At 46.5% G+C, this 23,812-nt stretch overlaps 1 protein-coding gene across 3 annotated transcripts in view; it reads left to right on the top strand.

Annotated features, from left to right (window-relative positions):
• Window positions 1-23,812, top strand: part of PSD3 (pleckstrin and Sec7 domain containing 3) — a 155,780-nt gene that overhangs the window by 83,796 nt on the left and 48,172 nt on the right. For all 3 annotated transcript variants that reach the window (XM_050944334.1, XM_050944336.1, XM_050944335.1), the window contains one exon: window positions 1,698-1,787. In XM_050944334.1, coding sequence (XP_050800291.1) covers window positions 1,698-1,787 — 90 coding nt within the window. The remainder of the gene's footprint in view (window positions 1-1,697; window positions 1,788-23,812) is intronic.

Genomic DNA, 23,812 nt, shown 5'->3' with positions numbered 1-23,812 from the left:
TTCCCCCATGTGCCCGGATGGACAGACAAGTTCTCCCAAAGTTCACTGGGAAAGAATCATAAAGTGGCTCAGCTTATTGCAGTGCTAAGATCCATGGGATATGCCCTCCGGAAGTCCTAGTGACACACACGGGGGAGTGCAGCACCAGTGAGGTCACAGTGACTTGGGTAGGCCTTTGCAGTGTGGCTGCTCACAGCCAGGCCAGGGTAACCTGGGTGCTCTGACCCTGCTGCTGATCACCTGAGTGCAAGTGAGGCTATAAACCAGGGGTGGGCAAACTACGGCCTGCAGGCCGGATCCGGCCTCTCAGGGCTTTGGATCTGGCCCACGGGATTGTCCCCCATGGCACTGGGGGCCCCGCATCAACCTCAGAAGCAACCGGCACCATGTCCCTGCTGCCCGTGGGTGGGGGAGAGGGCAGAGGGCTCCGTGTGTTGCCCTTGCCTCCAGGCATTGCTCCCTTCCCCCCCCCCACAGCTCCCATTGGCCAGGAACAGGGAACCGCGGCCAATGGGAGCTTTGGGGGAGGTACCTGGAGGCATGGCAAGGGCAGCACCGCGGAGCTCTCCGCCCCCACTCCCCTAGGGGCTGCGGCGCTTCCAGGAGCAGTGCGGGGCCGGGGACAGGACAGGCAGGCAGGGAGCCTGTCCCAGCCCCGGTGCGCACCGCTGCCACCCTGGAGCTGCTTTAGGTAAGCGGCGCCAGGCCGGAGTCCGAACCCCTCCTGCACCCCGCCCCCCAACTCCCTGCCCTAAGCCCCCTGCCTGCACCTCGCACCCCTCCTATACCCCAACTCCCTGCCGCACCCTGTACCGCTGTTTACCCCAACCCCCTGCCCTGAGCCCCCTCCGCAGTCCACACCCCTCCTGCACCGCTGCCCTGAGCCCTCTCCTGTACTCTGCACCCCTCCTGCACCCCAACCCCCTGCCCTGAGCCCCCTCATACACCTCGCACCCCTCCTCTGTCCCAATCCCTTGCCCTGAGCCCCTTCCTGGAGCCCCTCCTGCAGTTCCTTCCACACCCCAACCCTCTGCCCCGCCCCTGCATACAATTTCCCCACCCAGATGTGCCCCTCAGCCCAAAAAGTTTGCCCACTCCAGCTATACACCAAAAAAGGCCCTTTGGATTGCAAATGCCAGTGCAGCCCCAACCTCAGGGAGTCACCGAAAGTTAGGGTTAGAAATATGGGGTTTAATTCAGAGCTTTATTTTCCAGTTCAAGTTTCAGTTTGTAATCCTGGTGGAAGAAGTTCTTTCTAGCTTTTGGACAGCAGCTTTGGCAACATGGCCCCAGCTTTCTGTGAATTCAGACCTTAAAGTTCTGTGAACATAACTCCACCCTTTATTAAATGCTTGGAGATCTGTGGATGAAGAGCACAGGGCAAGTGCTCAGAAACACCACCACCACCTCCATCCTCATTATGATATTTGTGCACTACTTAACATCCATTGTTTGAACGGGAGGCTGGGTTATTAACACACATTTGTTGTGCGTTTTCCTGCTGGGTTCCTGAAGGCGTGTGTGCACCGATATCCGTATAATTCTGAGAATGCTTCTCTGCACGGCCTGCCTTGGGCTGAAAGACTAAAGCAAGGAGATGCCATCCATACAGACATGGTTTTCTTAGGCCTAACTGTTGTTAGACAACAGCACCAATCTGGCTATGTTTCTGTAATGTATCTTTTGGTGACTTCCAGAACATTGGGAAAAAGATGACCTGCCACGAATTCATTGCCAACCTTCAGGGGATGAACGAAGGCAAAGATTTCCCTAGGGGGTTGCTGAAGGTAAGGGATGAATTTAACAGCGGGTTTTAAAATAAGAAATTTGGTTGTGCCTTCACTGACTGGTTCCTGAGTCACAGTTAAAATAGACCATGCGGTTTATTGAATTCCTATTTGTCAGTCACGATGGTGAATGGGCTTTTCTCTGCTCCCAAAATACATAAAAAAATTCACTCCTACAAAGTCAATTAGTAGTCCCAATGCGGGTACTTGCAGCTCATAAAGGTAAGTCTGTGCATTACTCTTTGCAGATTGAGGCCAGAGTTTTTAATAAAAGGAAACAAAGGTGTGGCACAATCTACGAGTGCTATGTAATGATAAGAGCAGGAACAAAGCCAGCCAGTTATTGCAACTGAATATTTAAGAGGGACCCTTGAATTGTGTATTCTATAAGTTTTATATAGAGCTTGGAAAGAGGCACATGGGGGCTTTCACATCAAAATGAGAGAGATAATTTCAGATTAGAATGCATTGTACTGCTTTTCTTCAGGGTTTGTTTGTATAATTTTTGCGAGTCTTCAAATGTGAATAACTGCAGAAAGCCTGAGCTGGCTTAATCTTGTTTTAGTAGCAATAATAGGGGAAATATTTCTTTTCCTTTGTTTGGTTGTTGACATGAAACATCAGGCTGTTTGAAGGGAGACAAGAGTTTACTCTAGAGTTCATGAATTGTTCAGTAATGGGAAAATATGAAATATTGTTGCACCTAGCACCTGACCCAAAATCTACTGAAGTCAATGGAAAGATTCCCATTGCCTTCAGCGGGCTTTGGATCAGGCCTCTAATGAAACGCAAGACACAGTATATAGATCAGGTTCGTTTTTTAATTTTTAAAAGCAGCAAGGAGTCCTGTGGCACCTTATAGACTAACAGACGTATTGGAGCATGAGCTTTCATGGATGAATACCCACTTCGTCGGCATCCGACGAAGTGGGTATTCGCCCACGAAAGCTCATGCTCCAATTCATCTGTTAATCTAATAGGTGCCACAGGACTCTTTGCTGCTTTTACAGATCCAGACTAACACAGCTGCCCCCCCTGATTTTTAATTTTTGTGGTTTCTCCGGTTACTTTTGGCTTCTTCTGGGCTCTGTTTCCTAAATTTAAGCCCCTATTCAGAAAAAATAAAAGCCTTGGCCTGGATGGTTAATAATCAAAGTGTCACTGAAAGGACACTCATAGGTAAACTCATTTCTACCATTGCCTTGGAGAGGCATAGTGGGATTACTTGGCAGACTAATTAAAGGCTCTTATTGACTAGCTAGTTCTCCAATGCTGTCTTTAAATAGCCCATTTAGTGTACAAAAGGAAGATTTCCATTGGGCTCACCTGCTGTTTATTTTTCCACTGTTGGAAGAATAATGATCATTATCCTGGCCTGTGCTATTAAGGACCTTTAGCACTGACCTTAAAGCTATCCTGATTGGGTAGCTATAAACCTGGGATAGCTGGCTCTGTGCCAGCCCATCCCATCCCAGCGTAGGGAGTGGGATGGGGCTTGGAGGAGTTGTTTCGGGGCCTAAAGAGGGTCTGGCAGGAATGCAGTACTCTCCATCAGTCCCTGCCCTTGACCCGCAGATATTCTCATCTGTGTGGGAGGCTGATTTGACCCCCATCCAGCCCCAGGATCAGAGGGGGAGGAGGCAGAAACATGGCTTTTAGAGCCACTGTTGCCTGTCCCCCAATTCTGCTGAGATGTGCTCTGGCACAACTGAGGGTTTGCCTCTCATTGTTTTTTCTTAGTAAATCTGAATGTACCGAAAAGCAGTAGAGTTGTTTTTCAATAGCTCTAACTGGCAGTCTGCAGCGGATATCCTAGCAGCCGATACAGGCTTCATGTTTAGAAATAAAAATCAGTCACATAGGCCTTTATTTAGCAAAGTGCTTCAGCAAAATGCTTTTAATTTAACTGTTCCATTAGGAACACTATGGATGAAAGCAGATTCAGTGTCTGACTCAGAACCCCTAAAAACGGTGCCTCTCTAGTATCCTTGCTCTTGCCTTCGCAATTCCTGTTAGATCTGTGCAAAGTCCACAAGGTGGCATGATGTCACAGCTGAAAATGTAGCAGTGAACAAGAGTTTGAGAATACCAGACGCCCACCTCTCATCAATACAGCAGGGGTCAGGGAGAGAACTGGACCTCTGCAAGTCACAATTCTTTCTCCATTCTCCTCTCACTGGCAAGCTAGGCATTTTCCATTATATGGAGCTGGGCTTAAAGGTATATTTTCCAAGTTTAGTGGATGCAGGGAAAATTAATTTTTATTTTTGTAGGCTCATGGCTAAGCAGCAGTTCTGCAGAAAAGGACCTGCGGATTACATGGACGAGAAGCTGGATATGTGTCAGCAGTGTACCCTTGTTGCCAAGAAGGCCAACAGCATATTGGGCTGTATTAGTAGGAGCATTGCCACCAGATTGAGCGGAGTGATTATTCTCCTCTATTTGGCACTGGTGAGGCCACATCTTGAGTATTGCATCCAGTTTTGGGCCCCCCACTACAGAAGGGATGAGGACAAATTGGAGAGAGTCCAGCAGAGGGCAACAAAAATGATCAGGGGGCTGGGGCAATGACTTACGAGGAGAGGCTGAGGGAACTGGGGTTATTTAGTCTGCAGAAGAGAAGAGTGAGAGGGGATTTGATAGGAGCCTTCAACTACCCTAAGAAGGTTCCAAAGAGGATGGAGCTCGGCTGTTCTCTGTGGTAGCAGATGACAGAACAAGGAGTAATGGTCTCAAGTTGCAGTCGGGGAGGTCTATGTTGTATATTAGGAAACACTATTTCACTAGGAGGGTGGTGAAGCACTGGAATGGGTTATCTAGGGAGGTGGTGGAATCTCCATCCTTAGAGGTTTTTAAGGTCAGGCTTGACAAAGCCTTGGCTGAGATGATTTAGTTGGTGTTGGTCCTGCTTTGAGCAGGGGGTTGGACTAGATGAGCTCCTGAGGTCCCTTCCAATCCTGATTTTCTATGATTCTATGATTCTAAGGGAAAAGAAAATAACTGAAAGCCTCAGGAACCATCTAGCTAATTCTCCAGGAAGCTGGCCCTGGTGTATGCCACAAGTGGAGTCTGAATTGCCATGGCAAGGAAGAGCCATATTTAGCTAAAAGCTGCAGATACTGCTCTCTTGCATGATATCTAGAACAACCAAAGATCAAGTAAAAATTAACTCTTGCCTCTAATTATACTCAGTCAGTCCCATTAACCTTCAGTGCCACTGAGAGCAGAGTCTGGCTCAGTGTGTTTATTTTGTATGCCTTTGAAATAGCAACATTTTGGTTTGCTGACATGAAGCTCTCTGCGTCCTGTGAAGTAGAATGGTGAGACTGCTGGGAGCTAGGTAAACTCTCTTCACTATCAGCTTGAGAAGCTCTCTGATGTGAGATCTGATTCCCCCTCTCCCCCAAAGAGGTCTCTTTGTTTTGCTACGGTTTCTTGTACAATATCAACACTTGGATATACAGCACAGAGCTTTAGAGTTAGCCTGCAGAGTCTTTGATACTGCTTCCGGAGCTGAGATTTTATTCTTGCTGGAATTTTAAATGAGAAATCCAGATCCAATCTTCAGCACCTTGTGTCTTCCTGCAGATCTGCTCATCAACACTGAATAGAGCTTTACTCTGATACCTTAGTCTGTGATCCATTCCTTCCTCCGCTCCCCCCACCCTTTGTCAGATCTGAGGTTAGTTTTTTTTTAATGTTGAAAACCGTAGAGGCATAGAAGCATAAGTAACTGAGATTAAAAGCTTGGTTCCCCTGAGATCTGATTGCAGTATTTATCCAATCAGTTCTTTAACAGGCAGGGAGAGATGTTTGGCTTGCTTTTCATTCCACCCTAGCTGCAGTAAAACTGTCTGTCACACGTCCCATGCAGCTGCCATGAATTACTAATGGACAATATAAATGGAGATATGGGACCTGAGTCTTCTTTACACTAAGGGCCCCTTTATGGTGCTTTGGCAGTGCAGGGGCCTGGAAGTGAGTGCCAGTTGTTACTACACTCACTCAGAGGCCTCTCCATGTCATCAGACTGATGTAAAGGGTCTTGGGGTAAATGAGAATCAGGCGCCCAGGCTGTGATTCTCCCCTCCCTTGCACAGGTGTAAATCAGGAAGAACTTCATTGACATCTATGATGTTAACTGGTGTAAGAGAGGGAGAATCAGGCCCACTAAATTTAGGCAGAGTTAGATTTTTGGGTGAAATGTTTCAAAGGCACTGAGGCTTTTTTTAAAATCTCACCCTTTGATTCTGAGCTTACATATGCCAGCCACACCAGGGATTTTGCATCATATCGGCCTGTGATCTTAGACAAGTCGACCCTGACTTCATAGTAGTGTTTCCCTTTCAGCCAATTGAAATAGTAAATACTTTTCTAGTAAAAATTCCTTGATCTTTGAAAGTCTAATAAAACCCTGCAAGGAATATGAAATGTCAGTGATGACTGTATCTATATAGCCTTATGTAGTTGTGTTGCTCACTCCTAAAGCAAATCTGGAATCACACAGCTACATAAATTTACAACTGGGGACCAGCGGCAGATTTGCAATAAATGGAAGAACCCAGGGTAGCAAGCTGAACTCAAAGCTCTTCAGAGCAAACATACCTGAAATTCTGGTTAGTTAGTGTAAAGTCAGGGAGTGGGATGGGGGGGAGTGGGAAATCTAATAATAAAATTTAGAAATTGGGCAACACAGACGCAGATGAAATTCACCAGAGGCCAGTGAAAATGAATGAGCAGTGTAGAGAGAGAGGTCATGACTACATCCTGGCTAAATGTGATGGGGGCAGGGTGATCTCAGTGTGGAAAAGGTTGAGAACTCCTGGACTAGATAATAGATGGAATTTATCTAGGGGTCCTTTTCTCCTCTAACCCATAATACCTCTACTCTGGTATAACTCCATTGACTTTGCTGGAGTTCTTGTGGATTTACACTGGCATGAGTGAGGCCCTTGGAAGGGTGCTGGATGTTCACAAAGTTAATAAGGTATCCAGTTGTACGCAGTGAGATGAAATCAGGAAAATAACCCAGCAAATACTTCAGTCTTCACTAAATCAGTGGTACTCTCCATCCTCACCTTGGATACAACATTCAGCTTGGTCACCAGCGCTCGGGAAAGGCATACCAGGTCTGTCAAAGGGTTCCTGAAGACCCATGTGGGTGATCTGTGGTGTGGAGTGAGAGGGTTTTAGCCGGAGAGCCAAACAATTAGTGACCTTTTAGTTTAGAAAGGAGATGAGTAAGAGGAAATGGAATCAAAGGGCATGAAAGGCAAAATATTAACCCTTTCTCATCCTGGCAAATAGCTCTAATTTCAAAAGGGCACAATCCAGAGCAGAGCTGATTTATCAAATTTTAGGGCAATAAACCAATAACATTTTAAAAGGAAAAGTTGCATGTGTAAGATATGTTACCTACTGGGTAGATGTCACTGGCTTGTTGCTCAGGAGTTCTGGCCTGACGGCTGTGAAGAACAGTATCTGCAGATTCAACTCGTGTACAATTATGACAGCACATAAGCTAGTCAACAGTCCTGGGGCCATGTAGAAATTTCACCCATGACATAATCATGGATGAAATAAGGGAAATGGGAGAATTTTGCAGTTTCCTTTGAAGCATCTTTGAAGAATTACACCTTCCAGCTGCTGTGTAGACACCCTCAAAGGCAATGTTTAGGCTATGAGAGGGTCTCTATAGTTTTAGGGAAGAACATTGTGTTATTGAGCTCTGAGCCAAGGTGATCCCTGCCTATAGGGCCCAAGGCAGTACTTGGTTTTCTTTGGACTCAGAGTGATTGGTATAGTGTCCCTAGAGAACCAAGATCATTTATTATGAGTTACCCCCTTGGACTGATGATGGAGGAAGCTGAAATGAGACAAGGTTTTATTCCATAGCTATAGCTGTCTGTCTCATATGAGTCTTGTAGCTGGCTGGTGCCCAGCAGGATGTCTGTGGCTGCCCCATTTCCCCATAACACATGAAATGGAAATGGGCCAGTTGTGTAATTGCTACCTGCTTGCTGTGTTGATGGAAGGTGTTGGCTATTCATAAAGCTGACGGGAGGTTAGAGAGCTGTTCACTAGGGTAACTGTACCAAAAGGAGAAGAGACAGGAGTACAGCATACGGTAATACAGACTAGCTGGTTGTAACTGTTGTCAGGAAATGTCTGATGGGGGTAGGATTCAAATCCAGTTTAAAGTCTTGGACATTTAAGGCCCAATTTTTCAAAGCCATTTTGAGCGCCAGCTCATCTCCCATAGAGGCGCCTCAATGCAGTGGCCACATTTTTAAGTGGGAGCTACTAGGTGTTGAGCTCTTGAAAATCTGGCCCGTAGTTTCTGAAATCATATGAATACTTGATCTGTTTCCTGGGCTGTGCAATTTCCTATGGAAGCTGCGAGGCAGTGTGTGTCTCAATTTTCTGTCAGTTTCTTGCGCTTAAGGTTTTGTTTCAGTTTGTCTCTTGCCTTTCTGTCTAGCATGAGTTTTTTTCCCCCTTAAACCTTCCAAAGGAAACACTTGATTAGAAAAGGATTCCTGGCATCCTATTTGGTCCAGTCCAGTTATTTCAGATGCCTAATGGAGAAAAGAGGCAAGCTTAAAGTAGCTTAGTTGTTCCTCTCTTATTTACCCGGAGAAAATCGTACTGATCACGCTGCTGTGTGCACATTAATTGCTTTTCTTTGTATCCTCTGGTCGCCTTTACATTTGTGTATAGCAGGGTTCTGCACTAAGGGGTTGTAACCCCCTGCTGCTGCAAAATGCAAAGGGGAGGCCAGCTACTTCACATCTAGAAGAGAAGAGAGTCCTGAGGAAGTGTCAGCAGGGAAAGGCTGAGGACCACTGGTTGACAGCATTAATTCCTAGAGTGTTTTTATTGGTATAGTATTGCAAATGAACACAGCAAGAAGTATAGACAGCAAAAAGAAAACAGAGAATTCTATTCAATATGAGATCAAGAATTTAAAGAACATTTCACCAAAAGAACTCAAAACAACACCCCCCCCCCAAAAAAAAAATGAAAGCATTTGATCTTCAATCTGTTTTAGTTTTTACCCCAGAAAGGACAAAATTTACAGGCTGTTTTCTGTAGCCCATTGTAATACATTTAAATATGAAAAATCACTTGTCTAAAAACTATTCAGATTGCTAAGAAGTAATAATGCCATCCTGAAAAACGCAAAGCTGAGCAAATGCAGAGTAAAACCATCTGCTTACATGCATATATCATCCTAAACAGACATGTACTGCCCATTCCCCTAACAAATTAACACTGCTCAACCCGTCACCAAGGTCACACCCACATCACATTAATCCTGCCCACCGTTGCTGCCAGTGCTCCTGTGGGCTTAATCTTTCTTTCCTGTACCTAGTGGTTTCGAGTGTTGTGGATTATAACTTGTTAGGTACCTTAGCCAGTTAAAGCAAACCTGTTTGTTTATCATGAAGAACTGTGAACTATGATATCTTTCAGATAGTTGTTATAATTAGCATCTATTGCTTATTAGCTTCTCTAACCAGTGAGATTCTGATACCCTTACATTGAATAGTACCTTACTCTATGAATAGCCTTATTGGAATACAATGTGAGAAGGGGTATTGGAATCTGTCCCTAAGAGGTATATTAGCATGATAAGTGTTGTGTTGTTGTTAAGGTAGATGATTGCTGGATAATGAAAAGTTCCTACAATACTTTATTTCCAGATTCCAGGATTTTGAGTCAAACCACGTAAGCAGAAAAATCTAATATCTGTATTCTTTTCTAAAGGCAGATAAGCCCTAGTGTTTTGTCTGGGAAATCAACACAAGCTAGCAGCAAAAAATTCTGTATGCCAGCTTTGTGCGTCTGAATAGAGGAAGATAAAACTTTTTGAACAGTGACGAACAGCTCAAGAGACAAAACCTTTAATAGCTGTTTAGAAATACATATTCTTTTCTTATAGACTTAAGGTATTGCCCAGTGAACAGAGCATTGGGCTGGGAGTTGGAAGACCTGGGTTGTGTTCCTGACTGTGTCGCTGATGGATTGAGTGACCTTCACCTCTCTGTGCTGCTCTTGCTTTTTAGCTATTTGCGCTGTAAACTCTTTGGGGAAGAAACTCTCTCTCCCTACATGTTTATAGGGCAGCTAGCACAATGGGGCTCGACTCTTTGTGCGGACCTGTAGGGGGCAGAGAATGAGGGAGAGTCAGCTCAGAGTCTCCAGTGTTAGCAGCAGCAACTATGTAGTTTAGTACCGGTTTCTGAGTGATTGTTTGAAGGGTTGGTTTTCATCCAAGAAGGCAAAGTCTCATTGATTTGTTATCTGTGGATGGATCATTTAAAAATGGACTCTTACAGGTGGGAACAATCAGTTTCTTCATCATGTTAAATAATAAAAGCTGTCAGTTACAGTCTGACTTGTTAACTGAAATGTTTAGCAGTTCTCGAATATGACATGAAAATTCTGAGCTTTCCATCTAGCCCTCTAAATTGTCAAGATTGTCAGTTCGGAAAATACATACAATACTATTCAGAAATGACTGTCCCTTTAAAATCAGAAGCCTTGGATCCTTCTGAGTTGGAAAATCTCTAATACAATGTCACACACACATTTTGGTCCTTCTGACATGTTACTCCCACCTCCATGTGGGTAGAAAACAAATTCTGAAAAACCATTCTTTGATCTTCCACCCACTGATCTGCTAGAAATTTAAGTTCTGTACTGCAACTCAGGGGAAGGGGAAGTAGAAATACAATTTATACCATATTTTTTTTAAAATGCCGTTTCCATTGGTTTTGGTTTGACTGCTGTATAAACCCTCTGTGTTCCTGCATTCTGTTAGTCATCACACCTTGAGAATGACATTGGGCTACTCTCCGTGACTTACTTCAATTGTTATCCCTTCAAACAAGAACATTGGGTTGCAGCTTGAATGTTGATGTTTTTCTTTGATGCTTGATGTTAAATAGTGCACTTAGTTTTCTTTCAAGGTCATATTCCCTGATGATGACCTGTGTAAGGTATTAATAAGATAATAGTAAACACTAAGGGTAAGTCTACACTGCATTGTAATCCCAAGTCTGTGGGACTGGGCTTGTGGACTCAGGGTTTCCCAACCCGCACTCGAGTGTCTGCACTGTATTGCAATCCTGGGTTTACAGTTGCTGGACCCAGGTCTCAGCTGTGCTCACATGTCCATGCTGCACTATGCCGACCTGCTGAATTGAGTGTGTAGCTTGAACTGAGTCCACACTGCAAAATAACAGGCTCTGGCTCTGATGCACCCCAAAGTAGGGTCCTCGGACTTGGGTCATGAGTGCTGGCTGACCCGGGTCAAACTGATCCGTATGTGGATGGAAGTGGAGCTTGGACTCAAGCTGAGTCAGAGAGTGGGCTTAGCATGCAGTACAGTCATACCCTAAGGGGCTGGTTCCAGTCTCGCTGGCATGTAGGAGCCACACAGGAGCTACAGGGGCTGGGGGCAGAGTTCTCCTGGCACTGGAGCAACATAGACCTGACTTCATTGCCCCTGTGCTATTCCCTTCCACAGGCCCAGGCTTTGGGGGCATGCTGGAGGTGGGGCTAGGAACAGGATGGAGCATGTCAGAGGGCTGTGTCCATAGCAAGGAGCTCCACAGGGAGTGCTGTGCAGCCTGTAGGCAGCCCAGGGGGAGCAACCTCTAATTTAAACCACAGACCAGCTTAGCCCCCTGGCCTTTGTCTTCTGTGCTCCATCTCTTAGGAGACATTGCACAAAATGCAAGACAGGACACCTGTGTAAAGCCCCCGCCGTTGTTAAAGTAGCCTTCATTTCATGGATTGTGCTCAGCTGTATGAATCAGGGGATGGCATGAGTGTTCGTACATACAGTTCTGAGAGAAGGCCGTATGAAGAGCATCTAAGCTGGGCAATTTAGGCTTCAGCACTGTTGGGAGTGTTTATTGCAAGGGCAGAGTCGAGGTTGTCAATGAACTAGCCAGAGATTTTTTTTCTGTGTTTACACATATGTGTGATTCAGCAGTTGCTTCTGAAACCAGCCCTTCATTAACCTCAGTTGTGATGTCTAGGTTTTTACTAGATGGGCTTTTTTTTTTATGGCTGTATTCCATGGTACATCATCTGTTGCAACTTTAACTTAATGACTTTTTATATTAAATAATATGCTGATAATTTTTAAGTGGAAGTCTCAATTAATGTATAATCCTATTTGTCTTTGCAAGCGGAGGACGTAATTAGAATATAGTTATTAAAACAAGTAATGTAATAACAGGACCTGATTCCCTTGCAGGTTATCCCTGTTTTGGTATAAATAAAAAATAGTATGGCCTACAATATTATGTTATTGTGGGCTGAGGGAAGGGTCTAGCTAGGGAGTGAAGTTTCTGCATTCTCCTGCTATATTTCTAGCAGTTGTAAAGGGAATGTTCTGAGTGATTTTTGCAGCATTTGTGTGGTATCCGTTAAATCCCAATTGTTGCAGAGGAGTTTGTTTTCATTATCATAGCAGTCTCCATGGTTAGTAACATGACACTTTATTTCAGCAACGAAAGAGTTAGGAGAGTTTCCCCCTCTCCTACTTCTTCCCCTACCCCCACCACCAGCAAAAAAGGGAAACAAGGGAAATTGAAGAGTGAGGCCTGATTCTGATCTCACACCAATACTGTGTTGGTGTTACTCTGCTGACTTGAATCGATTTATTGATGCAAAGCATAGGGTGAGATCAGAATCAGCTCCATGGACATATGGGACTCTTCATTGTGTTCAAACGCAGAATACATACATGTACATAGTACATTTTACCTCAGAAGAACACAGCAGGCTTGATCCTCCTGTGTGGAAGTCAATGGAAGTTTTGCTCTAGACTTCCATGGGGGCAGGATCAGACCCAGCATTTCTGTAAATGTCTTGTCTTGTATAGTGTATTCGATCAGGGAGGATAGATGGCTAGCATGAAGACAGCATAGCTATATAACATCAGAAAGCTACATCGATATCCATCCTCCTCCGACCATGCATGAAACATACTGTTATCCTATTACAGCGTTTTCTCGTTTTTGCCTTTACCTGACTACTTGTGCGTGTAGAAGACAAAAGTAGTTGCGGTCAGGTATCAGTGACTGCTGTATACACGGTCAATTGAGGCATTAAAATTTAATTTATGTTGTCAACCTATGGTCAACAGACCTCCGAAATCATATTAAATATCTGCTCCCCAAGACAGCTGATTGCTGATCACCTTTTGGTGGCTGTGTTTAAGAAGATCTATATTCTGTATGCTTCATTCATGCAACGGAACCCATTTGCATTGTGTGTTTGGATTGTGGGGTTGGTTTTCTTCAACAGAGGGAAATCTTCCTCTGGCGAATACACAGATTCACTTAATATTGTTGTCTTTCCTGTGTCCTAATAACTATGCTGCACAAATATGTCATTTGGTCTCAGGAGTGGGTTGGGATTTTTTTAAATGAATATTTATTTTTTGTCACTAGGCTCAGGCTTGAGTGATACTTTTGTCTCTTTATTTGTAGATAGCAAAGCTCTTCTTTCAGTACAATAGTGGGAGTTACTTTGAGCAAGTCTACTCTCTAAAATGAAGTTGACTTAAGTTACATTGACTGCAGTAAATAAATTGTTTTGGCATGTCCACACTAGCTCCTTCTTTCAGGGTACAAGCCCTCACCAGGAGAACTTGCACTGATTTAACTGTCAGTGTGGGGCCTTGTTGAGTGCTGACAGCCAGAGCCCCGCCACGGCTCCAGGTATCAGCTGCTTTAAGTCGACCTAACTGTTGTGTAGCCCAGGCCTTTGATTGTGCTGCACAAAGTCCATATCAAATTTCTCTTCCCATATCACAATGTAGGTCTTTCGCATTCATATCACCGTCTAATATTTTGAACTAAAATAAATTCCATTAACTAAATGTCTCCAAACTGTCCAGCCAAATATTCGCTAATTTCTTCCTGCTGCTGTTTATTGTTTATACAGCAGTAGCACCTGGCAGCACCAATCAGGAATCAGGGCCCAGTTGTGCAAGGTGCTGTACAGATGTGCAGGGAGATGATACTCCCTCCCCCTAGGAGCTCACAATCTAGGTCGGAGTCGGCAACCTCTCAGGAGTGGTGTGCCGAGTTCACTGTAATTTAAGGTTTAACGTGCCAGTAATAAAAGCTGTCAGTTACAGTCTGACTTGTTAACTGAAATGGTTAGCAGTTCTCGAAGATGACATGAAAATTCTGAGCTTTCCATCCATTTTAATGTTTGTAGAAGGTCTCTCTCTATTTCTATATTATATAAATAAACTATTGTTGTATTTAAAGTAAATAAGATTTTTAAAATATTTAAGAAGCTTCATTTAAAATAATATTAAAATGCAGATCTTATCAATTTAGTGTAATCCTTCCCTGGGATCCTTGTCTGGGGTTCCAGCCACCAGCCCCGCTCAGCCCGCTGCTGGTCTGGGGTTCCATTCACTCAGCCAGCAGCGGGCTGAGCGGGGCCAGATGGGGGCTGAGTGGCTCAGTCCGCTGCCAGTCTGGGGTGCTGGCAACACTCAGCTGGGTGCCGGTCTGGGGTTCCAGCTGCCGACCCCTTGCCAGTTGGGGTCCCAGCTGCTGGCCCCACTCAGCCTCCTGCCGGTCTGGGTGAGCAGAACCCCAGGCTGGTAGCGGGCTGAGGGGGGCCGGCAGCTAGGATCTCAGCTGGCAGGAGCTGGCGGACGGAGCCCCAGACTGGCAGCGGGCTGAGCCACTCAGGCCGCTGCTGGTCTGGGGTCCTGGCCACCGGCCCCGCTCAGCCTGCTGCTGGTCTGGGTGAATGGAAACCCAGGCTGGCAGCAGGCTGAGTGGTGCCAGCTACCAGTCAGAGGTCCTGGTCACCTGCCCCGCTCAGCCTGCTGCCAGCTGAGTGAATGAAACCCCAGACCGGCAGCGGGCTGAGCGGGGCTGGTGGCTGGAACCCCAGACAAGGAGCCCAGGCCCTGCTCAGCCCGCTGCCAGTCTGGGCTGAGCGGGGCCGGTGGCCGGGACTCCAGATCGGCAGCGGGCTGAGCTGCTCAGTCCACTGCTGCATGCCATCAAAATTCAGCTCACGTGCCACCTTTGCATGTGTGCCGTAGGTTGCCGACCCCTGATCTAGGTGATGATAAAAGCGAGAGGAGAAAGTAACAGTAAAGGGAGCAAATCACTGTACAATAAGCCAAGAGCTCAGTTTGCCCCCTGCCTAGGCTTTGCAGCAAGCTGGAGCTCTGTAGGCATCATGGCAGAGGCAACACCCCCCGCCCCGCCAAAAAAAATTGAGTATCCAGCTAGAGACAGCAAGGGCCTGATTTTCAGATGTGCTGATTTATAGCTTCCAGAAATAGGATCAGAGCCTTTGTGTAGCTCCACTGACCCCAGGGGAGTGCTGCTGATTTTATACCAGGATCTGACCCACTGACTTTTATTTCCTTGAAGCATCTTTTTATTGACCCAAGTTCCATTTTTCTGACCTGCTTGGAGCAGTTCTAGGGCAAGTTCAGTATGGTTTCTTGCTGCATCACACACATGGATCTTCCATGACAGAGACTTTTCTGCAGTCAATCCACGATGGAGTCAGATGACAATAAATAATCTGAAATGCTATTTTAATCCCTAAATTACTAGGCTGTTGCTAGTGGTGGTGGTGTGGGGGGAAGGCCGTTGTCCTCATGGCCTGATACAATGGATATGCCTGTGGAGAGTCTAAGGAAAGCTACATGCACTTCCTGGTGTGAGCCAGGGGATGCAGAATACAATGGATGTGACTTACTCACTTCTCAGGGACACAACAGCAAATAGAAGAGATGCCTTTCAGAAAGGAAAGTGTGTTTATGACCAACCCTTAACTCTTCATGAAAAACGCAGGTGCTAACAAATAAAAAAGGTTTAGAGGTGTCTCCAGTAGTGGTGATTTCCACCTCTTCCAGCCAGTGCATGTGGGAGTTAGCAGACATGGCTGCTGCTGAGTGGGTCAGGGTCCAGGAGATTCTGAGAATTAGCAGAATGGATCTGCGACAGATGTAGCAGAAGACTTCTGCTCCTGTCACACTGCTGCCGCGCTAACGATACACGTTCTGTCTCTGGGAACCCGAGTGTCTGGCGGTGAGGCATGCTGATTGCGGTTCAGGTGTATGTAAACAAGTGTGGGATGGGGGGACTGCATCCAGTCCCAGTTCATTTGTTTCCTGTAACAAATGTGTCTGCACTAACCTAAAGCGGCTGGCAGCACTTCCTAAAAGCCCTTAGGCCAGCTGGAACTGCATTGCTCTGGCCACCCCACAGGCTTGCCCCCCAGCTGAGGGAGGGACTCATAGAATCATAGAATATCAGGGTTGGAAGGGACATCAGGAGGTCATCTAGTCCAACCCCCCGCACAAAGCAGGACCAACACCAACTAAATCATCCCAGCCAGGACTTTGTCAAGCCTGACCTTAAAAACCTCTAAGGAAGGAGATTCCACCACCTCCCTAGGTAACCCATTCCAGTGCGTCACCACTCTCCTAGTGAAAAAGTTTTTCCTAATATCCACCCTAGATCTCCCCCACCGCAACTTGAGACCATTGCTCCTTGTTCTGTCATCTTCTACCACTGAGAACAGCCGAGCTCTATCTTCTTTGGAACCTTCCTCGGGTAGTTGAAGGCTGCTGTCAAATCCCCCCTCACTCTTCTCTTCTCCAGACTAAATAACCCCAGTTCCCTCAGCCTCTCCTCGTAAGTCATGTGCCCCAGGCCCCTAATCATTTTTGTTGTCCTCCGCTGGACTCTCTCCAATTTGTGCACATCCTTTCTGTAGTGGGCGAGCCAAAACTGGGTGCAGTACTCCAGGTGCACCCAGTTCCCTCAACCTCTTCTCGTAAGTCATTGCCCCAGCCCCCTGGTCATTTTCATTGCCCTCTCTTCATTGCCTGCAGAGGAGAGAGAGTGTGGCACACAGCCAGCTAACTCAGCTCTCTACCACCTGAGGATTTTCCTGTCACTGAGGGAATGTGACTGGTGAAGTTGTCTGGCCTGTGTTGTGCAGGGGGTCCGACTACATGATTTAATAGTCCTGCTGGCCCTTGGATGTTCTGGATCTCCAGCTGCCTAGTGAGAGCCACTTGTCAGATGTGTATATCACAGCAGTGCAAAGGCCATTGCGGAGGGCAGCAACGTGAATGGCACACGCTGGAACGTTTTCATGTTCAGCTAAGGGACAGCTGAGCACTGCATCCCAGACAGTGCTTCACCTGTGATTCACCTCCATTTGTATGGGTACCATCTCTCCTGGGTTCGGGGCTATGTTCCCATCATCCGCTCATCTTCCCCGCTTGTACTGGCTGGCTACCTGCTCCATCCTGTGTCAGCAGCTGTCACTACTTCTGAGCCTTGCATAGGAGAGAGCTCTCGCCTCTGAGCTGGTTTCTATGGTTACGTGCAATCTGCTATGTTCTGGGTCTCCAGGAGCCAGAAATGATGGCGCTTTTGCAGCGTTTAGGTAACCAGCTCCTCTCCCTTACTGGGAGCATCCACCCTCTCTGAAACTGTGCATGCTGATTGGATGACATTTGCTCCTGCCCAGGGAGCCATATATCACTTCAGCCTTCAAAGTGGGGTTTGAGTGGGCTTTAGGTGGTGCCTAGAACTTGCGTGGGGCTGCAAATTGCCCTCTGTTTGTAACCTGTGTGGATGTGCTGGCAGGACAGGGTACAGGATATGGGCTGCATTCCTGTTTTGGAATGCTTTTTGGAGCATCTATTTCCTTTGCCCGTATTTTCACTGCAAAGGGGAGCTTCTATTCCCAATTCTGCAACTGATTGACTGGGTGACCCTGGACAATCACTTGCCCTCCCCTGCACCTCAATTACCCCATCTTAAAATGGGCACTGCAATGTCCCCTTCATGCCTCTTTTGAGGGCACTTGGAGGTATCTGGATAACAATGCAGCCAGAGGTGCTAAGCATTGTTACTATTAATTAAGGGCAGACAGTGATGGAGGTGTCTTTATTTTTCTAACCCACTTTCCAGAGCCCCGGGATTGGTTTTGTAGCGTCCTGGAATCCATCCACATTTTTCACTTGCAAGGGCCAGTGCCTGACAGGTTACTGAAGGCTTTTATTCGTGGTGTCTTTATTTTACTGGAGACCTTAGTGAAGGAGGCATAACATCACAGGAATAAAAGGGTTGCTCTCTGAATTGAGAATGAATTGCTCTGCATGGCCTGTTGCCCTTTGTTCCAGTATCTGAGATATGTGTCTTTGTGTTTGTGCCTGTGTTAGTGTGTGTCCAGGGAGGTGGAGCGTATGCTGAAGAAGGGAGGGGAGCAGGGGTGGAGTTTGTCTCTTTTTTTTCAGGGCCAGTGACGTGAGCAATTCCTGGAACAATCAGACTGGCTCAAAACAGTGTAGTTGAAGATGCTGGAGCAAACAGCCTGGTGCATTTTAAGCAAACACTGATAGCTCCAGCCTAGGTTCCATAGACAGTCCTTACAGATTTGTCTCCAGCTTTACTACACTGCACTGGTCTAGGGTGGGCCACCGTTTCTCCTGTCCCCCACCCTCACTCTTGGAAATGATTGGAGTTAATAGTGTGCAGAGCACCAGCAAGGTTCGAGTGAGAGCCACAGGTTCTGTGAAATACTCCCGAGACGACTCTCTTTGGCGACAGTCCCACCGGTCAAAGTCTATGAAAATCTCCAACTCCTCTGAGTTTTCTGCTAAAGAAAGCAAGGTAAAAAATAAATGCACAATATTTCTGTCTGCTGTGAATAAGGATAACATGATAGAAAATCTTGTACTGATGGTCTGGTGAGAAATGAAGGCATTTCATATGGCTCTGGGTAATCTCTAGTGATCCCTGAATTGCTGTGAAGCCAGGAAAGATCCATCAGTTTGAGAAGAGACTGAAGGCAAAGAGGATTGGTGTTGTATAGATCGGATTTTAGAGGGATGCCCTGTCTCGAAGCTTGATGCAACAGTAAACACTGAAAACTTGCTAGCTGGAATGCTAATTGGAGCTCTGCTCCTAGGCAAGCTGCCTGTATTTGCAAATTCTCTCTCTTGGAATTTTTTTATTTTTGGAAAATTATGTATACAGATTTCCTAAAAAAATCTTTTTCCTTCCCTCTTTAAATGGCTCTGCTTTTGTCTATGAGGGAGTTTGATAAAAATATCATCTCACTTGTACTGCATGATTAAATATTACCGTAAAATATTTATTGTGAAGGCTCCACTGTAGGCTGGCAGGGATGTATTTATGGTTGTTTGCTTAACATGGATATAACCAACTGCTCCACGAACTGGGTTTAGTGTGCTTTGAAGCAGCAGAGCAATGTAGGCAAACACACACATTGTATGCAGGGTTGACGCCTGCCTCATTCCACCACTCTCTGTGTACCCATTCCCAGATGTGCTGGTCGCCTCCAGTGGGAGTGGGGTACTCAGCATCAGCCCAACACCTCACACACCTGGACGTATGTGAGCAAGATGCTTTAAACGGTGAACAAATTTCCCTCTACCTTCCTTTCCACCCGCACACAGATTAGAATGCTAGTAGCTGCTCACTAGGGAGTGTTAAAACAAGATAAGGCCGGAGTGGTTTTGAAGAACATCTAAAGGCGTCTAGCCATGATTTGTGTGTGTGCATGTGCTCATGTATCATGTTTACACCCACACACACACATTTCATTTATGCTGGAGACCTATTATGTCTGTCTGTTCCAAATCCCACATACATCAGTGCAGAAGTTACATTCCTGCAGACTCTTCTGAAGGAATGGCACAATGAAAACATCCCTTCTCTCCACAGGTATTCTTTGCTTTGTCCGGGTTATGCACTTGTATATGCAGTGTTCAGTGAAGACCTGGCACTCTTAGTATTGGAGCAGTGCAAACTTTTTCAAAGGTTTTACTTCACAGTTTCAGTAAAATTGCTGTTGTGTAACTAACACAACATGGACATGGTTGTTTCAGTGAAATAACATGATAGGGCTTCCTGGAGATTGCTGGTGCAGTGTCACCGAATCATAGAAATGAAGGGACTTCACAATGTCAGCTAGTCCAGTCCGTACAGTGAGGCAGGATTAAGTATGTCTGCTGTTTCTCTCAGTCTCCTCTCTTCCACTCTGACAAGCTACCGAGTAAGGGATAGATCTTCAAGAACTTCATGCCCCTGATTTCACAAACATTCTGTATGTATTTAACTTTAGGGATGTGAATGATTCCACTGAATTGACGGGGACAATTCATTTTCATAAAGCTGCTCCATGCACATGTGTGGGGAGTTCTTGTGGTATGCTGGGTGAGTCACTGGACTGGGAATCAGGAGACCTATCTTCTATTCCTGTCTCTGCCACTGACCTGCGCTGTGATATTGACCGCCCCTTTGTGCCTCAGTTTCCCCTCCCTTCCCTTGGTCTCTCCTGTTTGTTTCGATCGTAGGCTGTCAGGGCAGGGGCCATCTCTTACTATGTGTCTGAGCAGCTCCTAGCACAGTGGGCCTTTGATTTCAGTTAGTGCCTGTAGGTATTACTGTAATATAAATCATCATCATAATGTGTGGAATTCCTTTTGAAGCTAATAGAATTCTGCCTCCGCAGTGCTTGCCTCTGATGGCTGAAATGGAAAACATACTGTTTGTTTTTCTCTAGACTATTCAGCTCCACTTCCCAGTTTCTTGATGCATTTTTATTTTTACCGTATTATTTTTTGCTCAAAATTCATCTGTATTTCTCTATTCTTATTATTATTTATCTGGCATCCAAAAGTGTGCTGGGTGCTTTACAGACATGTAGGAAGACCTGTGTCGACCCACAAAAGCTTACTGTCAAAACAGGAGAGACGGAGCCAAACAAAATGGAGCAGAAGGACACATGCACTATAAAGATTTTTCTTTTATCTTTTCCTATTATTCTCTTTTTTTAGCTGGTGACTGTTTGCCTTTTTAGAGGATGCTCACTGGATTGGGAGCCACTCTTCTGTTCCCAGCTCTGCTACTGACCTGCTATGTAACCTTGGGCAAATCATGTCACCTCTCTCTGTTTGTTTCCCCTCCCACTCTTAGTCTGGCCGGACATTTGTTAGCTCTCTGGGGTAAGGACAGTCTCACTCTATGGACTTGATTCACATTTACATGAAAGCCCCTTCAAGGCCTTTCCGTGCTGCCCGCACAGTGTAAATGTAATTGTTCAAGGGGAAATGAAAATCAAGTCATGTGTGTTTGTACGGTGCCTAGCACAATGGGATCCAAGTCCTGGTTGTATATAAATTCTCTTTTTGTCTTCAGCCTAAGCCTATAGCCTGTTTCCTCTGTGTCACCTGTGGCTATTTGCCTAAGTTCCCTTCTCCACCTACACCTGCTTGCATCCCTGGTACATCACACATTCCCCCCAAGGGCCTGTCACATGACTGCCAGTGGACACCAGGCTGGAAGGTGTTTCTAGTCCATTGGCTGGGGGAGCGGGGTCTGGTCTGTTAGTCCCTCCTTGCCCCTCCAGCAACAAACTCCCTCTCTGGTACCTTGCGCTTGCACACCCCTTTAAGGACCTTCAAGGAGTTAGCAAAGGGGACTAGCATGAGCCTTATTTTATAGCTGGAAGAAATGAGTGGAGAAAGGTCATGTGACCTGCCCCGTGGCACAGAGGGAACAGACCCCAGCTGTCGTGAGTCGCATTAATCTACTGCCAAACAACAACTGAGAGGCACACATCCCTTGGGCTTAGCCAGGTCCATATTTCAGTAGCTAATGCGAACTGCATCTGCAGCTTTCAAAGCTGCTGGCCAGCAGGTTGGCATGTGTAGGTGGCGCAGCAGGTTAACGTATCTTGGTCACCTCTGTAGACTTGGGTTCAAATGTGGGTCACATGAAATGCACTTGATGCTCCCAGAACCTACGGCGTGATCTAGCCTGGCTGACAGCTTTTTCTCCAGGCAGATATACCTAGATATATTGAATCCAGTATTGAGCTGCAAAAAGCTTAGGCCTGTTCCACAAAGGCACATGAATGGTAAAATGCCCCAACTAGATTTTTGAAATGTGCTTTGCCAGTGCTACCATATTCTGGAGCACATCTCTAATCTGTCCTCACTGGGCTTTGTGCAGCTAGCCAAACAGTTTTGTCCGCAGTCATGCAATAGGCTCCCTCTAACCATAATGTTGATGAAAAGCTCAGGCAATGCAGGACAGATCTTTCTAGCTAGGCTGATGTGTTGAGATTACAGAGTACAGGTAGCCTGTGCAGTGTTTCACCCTCAGCTATCGGGAGCTTGGCTAACCTTCCGTCTCCATTTTCTGCTGCTGGTGTGGATGGCAGTTTTTTATTCTAAGGACAATATATTTTAAAATAGGAGGCTCCCTCAAAAATATTCTACCTCAGTTGGTGATACTCTCAAAATTCCGCTCCCCCAAAATCCTTATCAAGCCCCTACTCTTTCCCTCCACCCACACCAAAACCATCCATACTTTTCATACACTTCCCCCTTTCAGATCCATCATCCCTTCCACCTCTCACCCAGTCTCCTCCAGCTGCTGTGGGGTGGGTATCGGAGAATGGATTTTCCCAGGCTAATGAGGTGGGGAGCAGGTCTTCTCTTGTTGGGTGAGTGGACAGTGCTGTAGGTTGGCTTGTAACACAACCTGGGAGGGCATCATTGGCAGGGCAATAGGCAGACTGCAGTAGCCAAAGGACTTCCACACCATCCATCAGCTGTGGTGTGGCCCCTCTCTTTCTTGAACATTGCTGGAAGATCTGATGACGACTTTGAGGGCTAACTGGTGCATCTCCCAGTGCACCTAGAAGCTGGAGGAGAGGCAGGGGAACACGCAAGGGGGGGAGTTCCCTTTGCTGTAGCTGCTGAGATCATGGAAGCAGTGAGTGTGTGCAGGCAGACTGGTGGATGTTACCCAGCAGAGCCAGTCTTAGCACTCAATCTTGTCCTTTTAGTCCTGGCTATCAGTTCGTATTGGCCATCCTGCACAAGGGACGGCATCATCTACTTACTTCGTAAAGAAAGTCAAGGTTCTTCTTCGAGTGCTTGTTCACGTCCATTCCACATTAGGTGTGCGCGTGTTGTGTGCATGAGCGTTGGAAACTTTTTCCCTTAGCAGCTCCCGACGGGGCCCCTGCCAGAATGGCGCCACTATGCCATGAATATATACCCCTGCTGGCCCGCCCCCTCCAATTCCTGGCGTTGGAACAACCTCTTGCTCTGGTAGGAGAAGCAATCCCTTAGCCTTAGAAGTACATAGCTGTTATCAGTTAGTTAACATTTCATTGTTGTTGGACACCAATAGATTAGGTGCTTGGAGGATTCCAGCACCCACCCTGGCCCGCAGGGCATGCATCAGACCCAAGGATTTAAGGCTTGCGCCATGTGCCTCAAGCCTGTGCCAGTTAGTGACCCCCACGACTCCTGTCTACATTGTCTGGGGGAAGCTCACCAAACAGAGAAGAGTAAGATCTGCAAGGCCTTTAATCTGAGAATAAAGAAAGAGACTTTTGCTGAAAGCAGTTGCTGATGGAGACTGTGCTGCAGCCATCAGGCCTGGAACCCCCGACACCATCCCCAGCCTCCTCAGTGCAGAGCGCCCCAGAGTCGTTAAGAGACCAAGCACCACAAGCCATCGGCCTCAGGACACCATAGTAGGCCCCGGCACCGCTCATCTTCCCCGGTGCGGCCCAAGGCAAAACCAAAGGAGGGCGCGGATGCTCCCTGCAAAGAAGACTGGTGCCATATCAGGCCCCGGGTACCAGGAAGAGCGGGATGGACACTGCACCGACTTTGGCACCACAAGTCCCACCAAGTCCAGCCAGAAGTGAACTCAGTGCGGACGAAGGGCTCGAGGACATAATAGATCAGCCCTCCACGCCTGACACCTTTGAGGCTGCAAAAGGCCTCATTGGATTGTCAATAGTGAGCCCCCTCCCAGACCCAAGGTGCCATCCAAGGAAAAGCCGGCAAGGGTATACCCTACGAGGTCACCGTCCCCGCACCTAGGGCCGGCTTTAGGAATTGCGGGGCCTAATTCAAACAGTTTTGACGGGGCCCCGGC

Source organism: Gopherus flavomarginatus, chromosome 3 (assembly GCF_025201925.1).
Source record: "Gopherus flavomarginatus isolate rGopFla2 chromosome 3, rGopFla2.mat.asm, whole genome shotgun sequence".
NCBI classification, from domain to species: Eukaryota; Metazoa; Chordata; order Testudines; family Testudinidae; genus Gopherus; species Gopherus flavomarginatus.
This window is presented reverse-complemented; position numbering and strand designations above follow the sequence as displayed.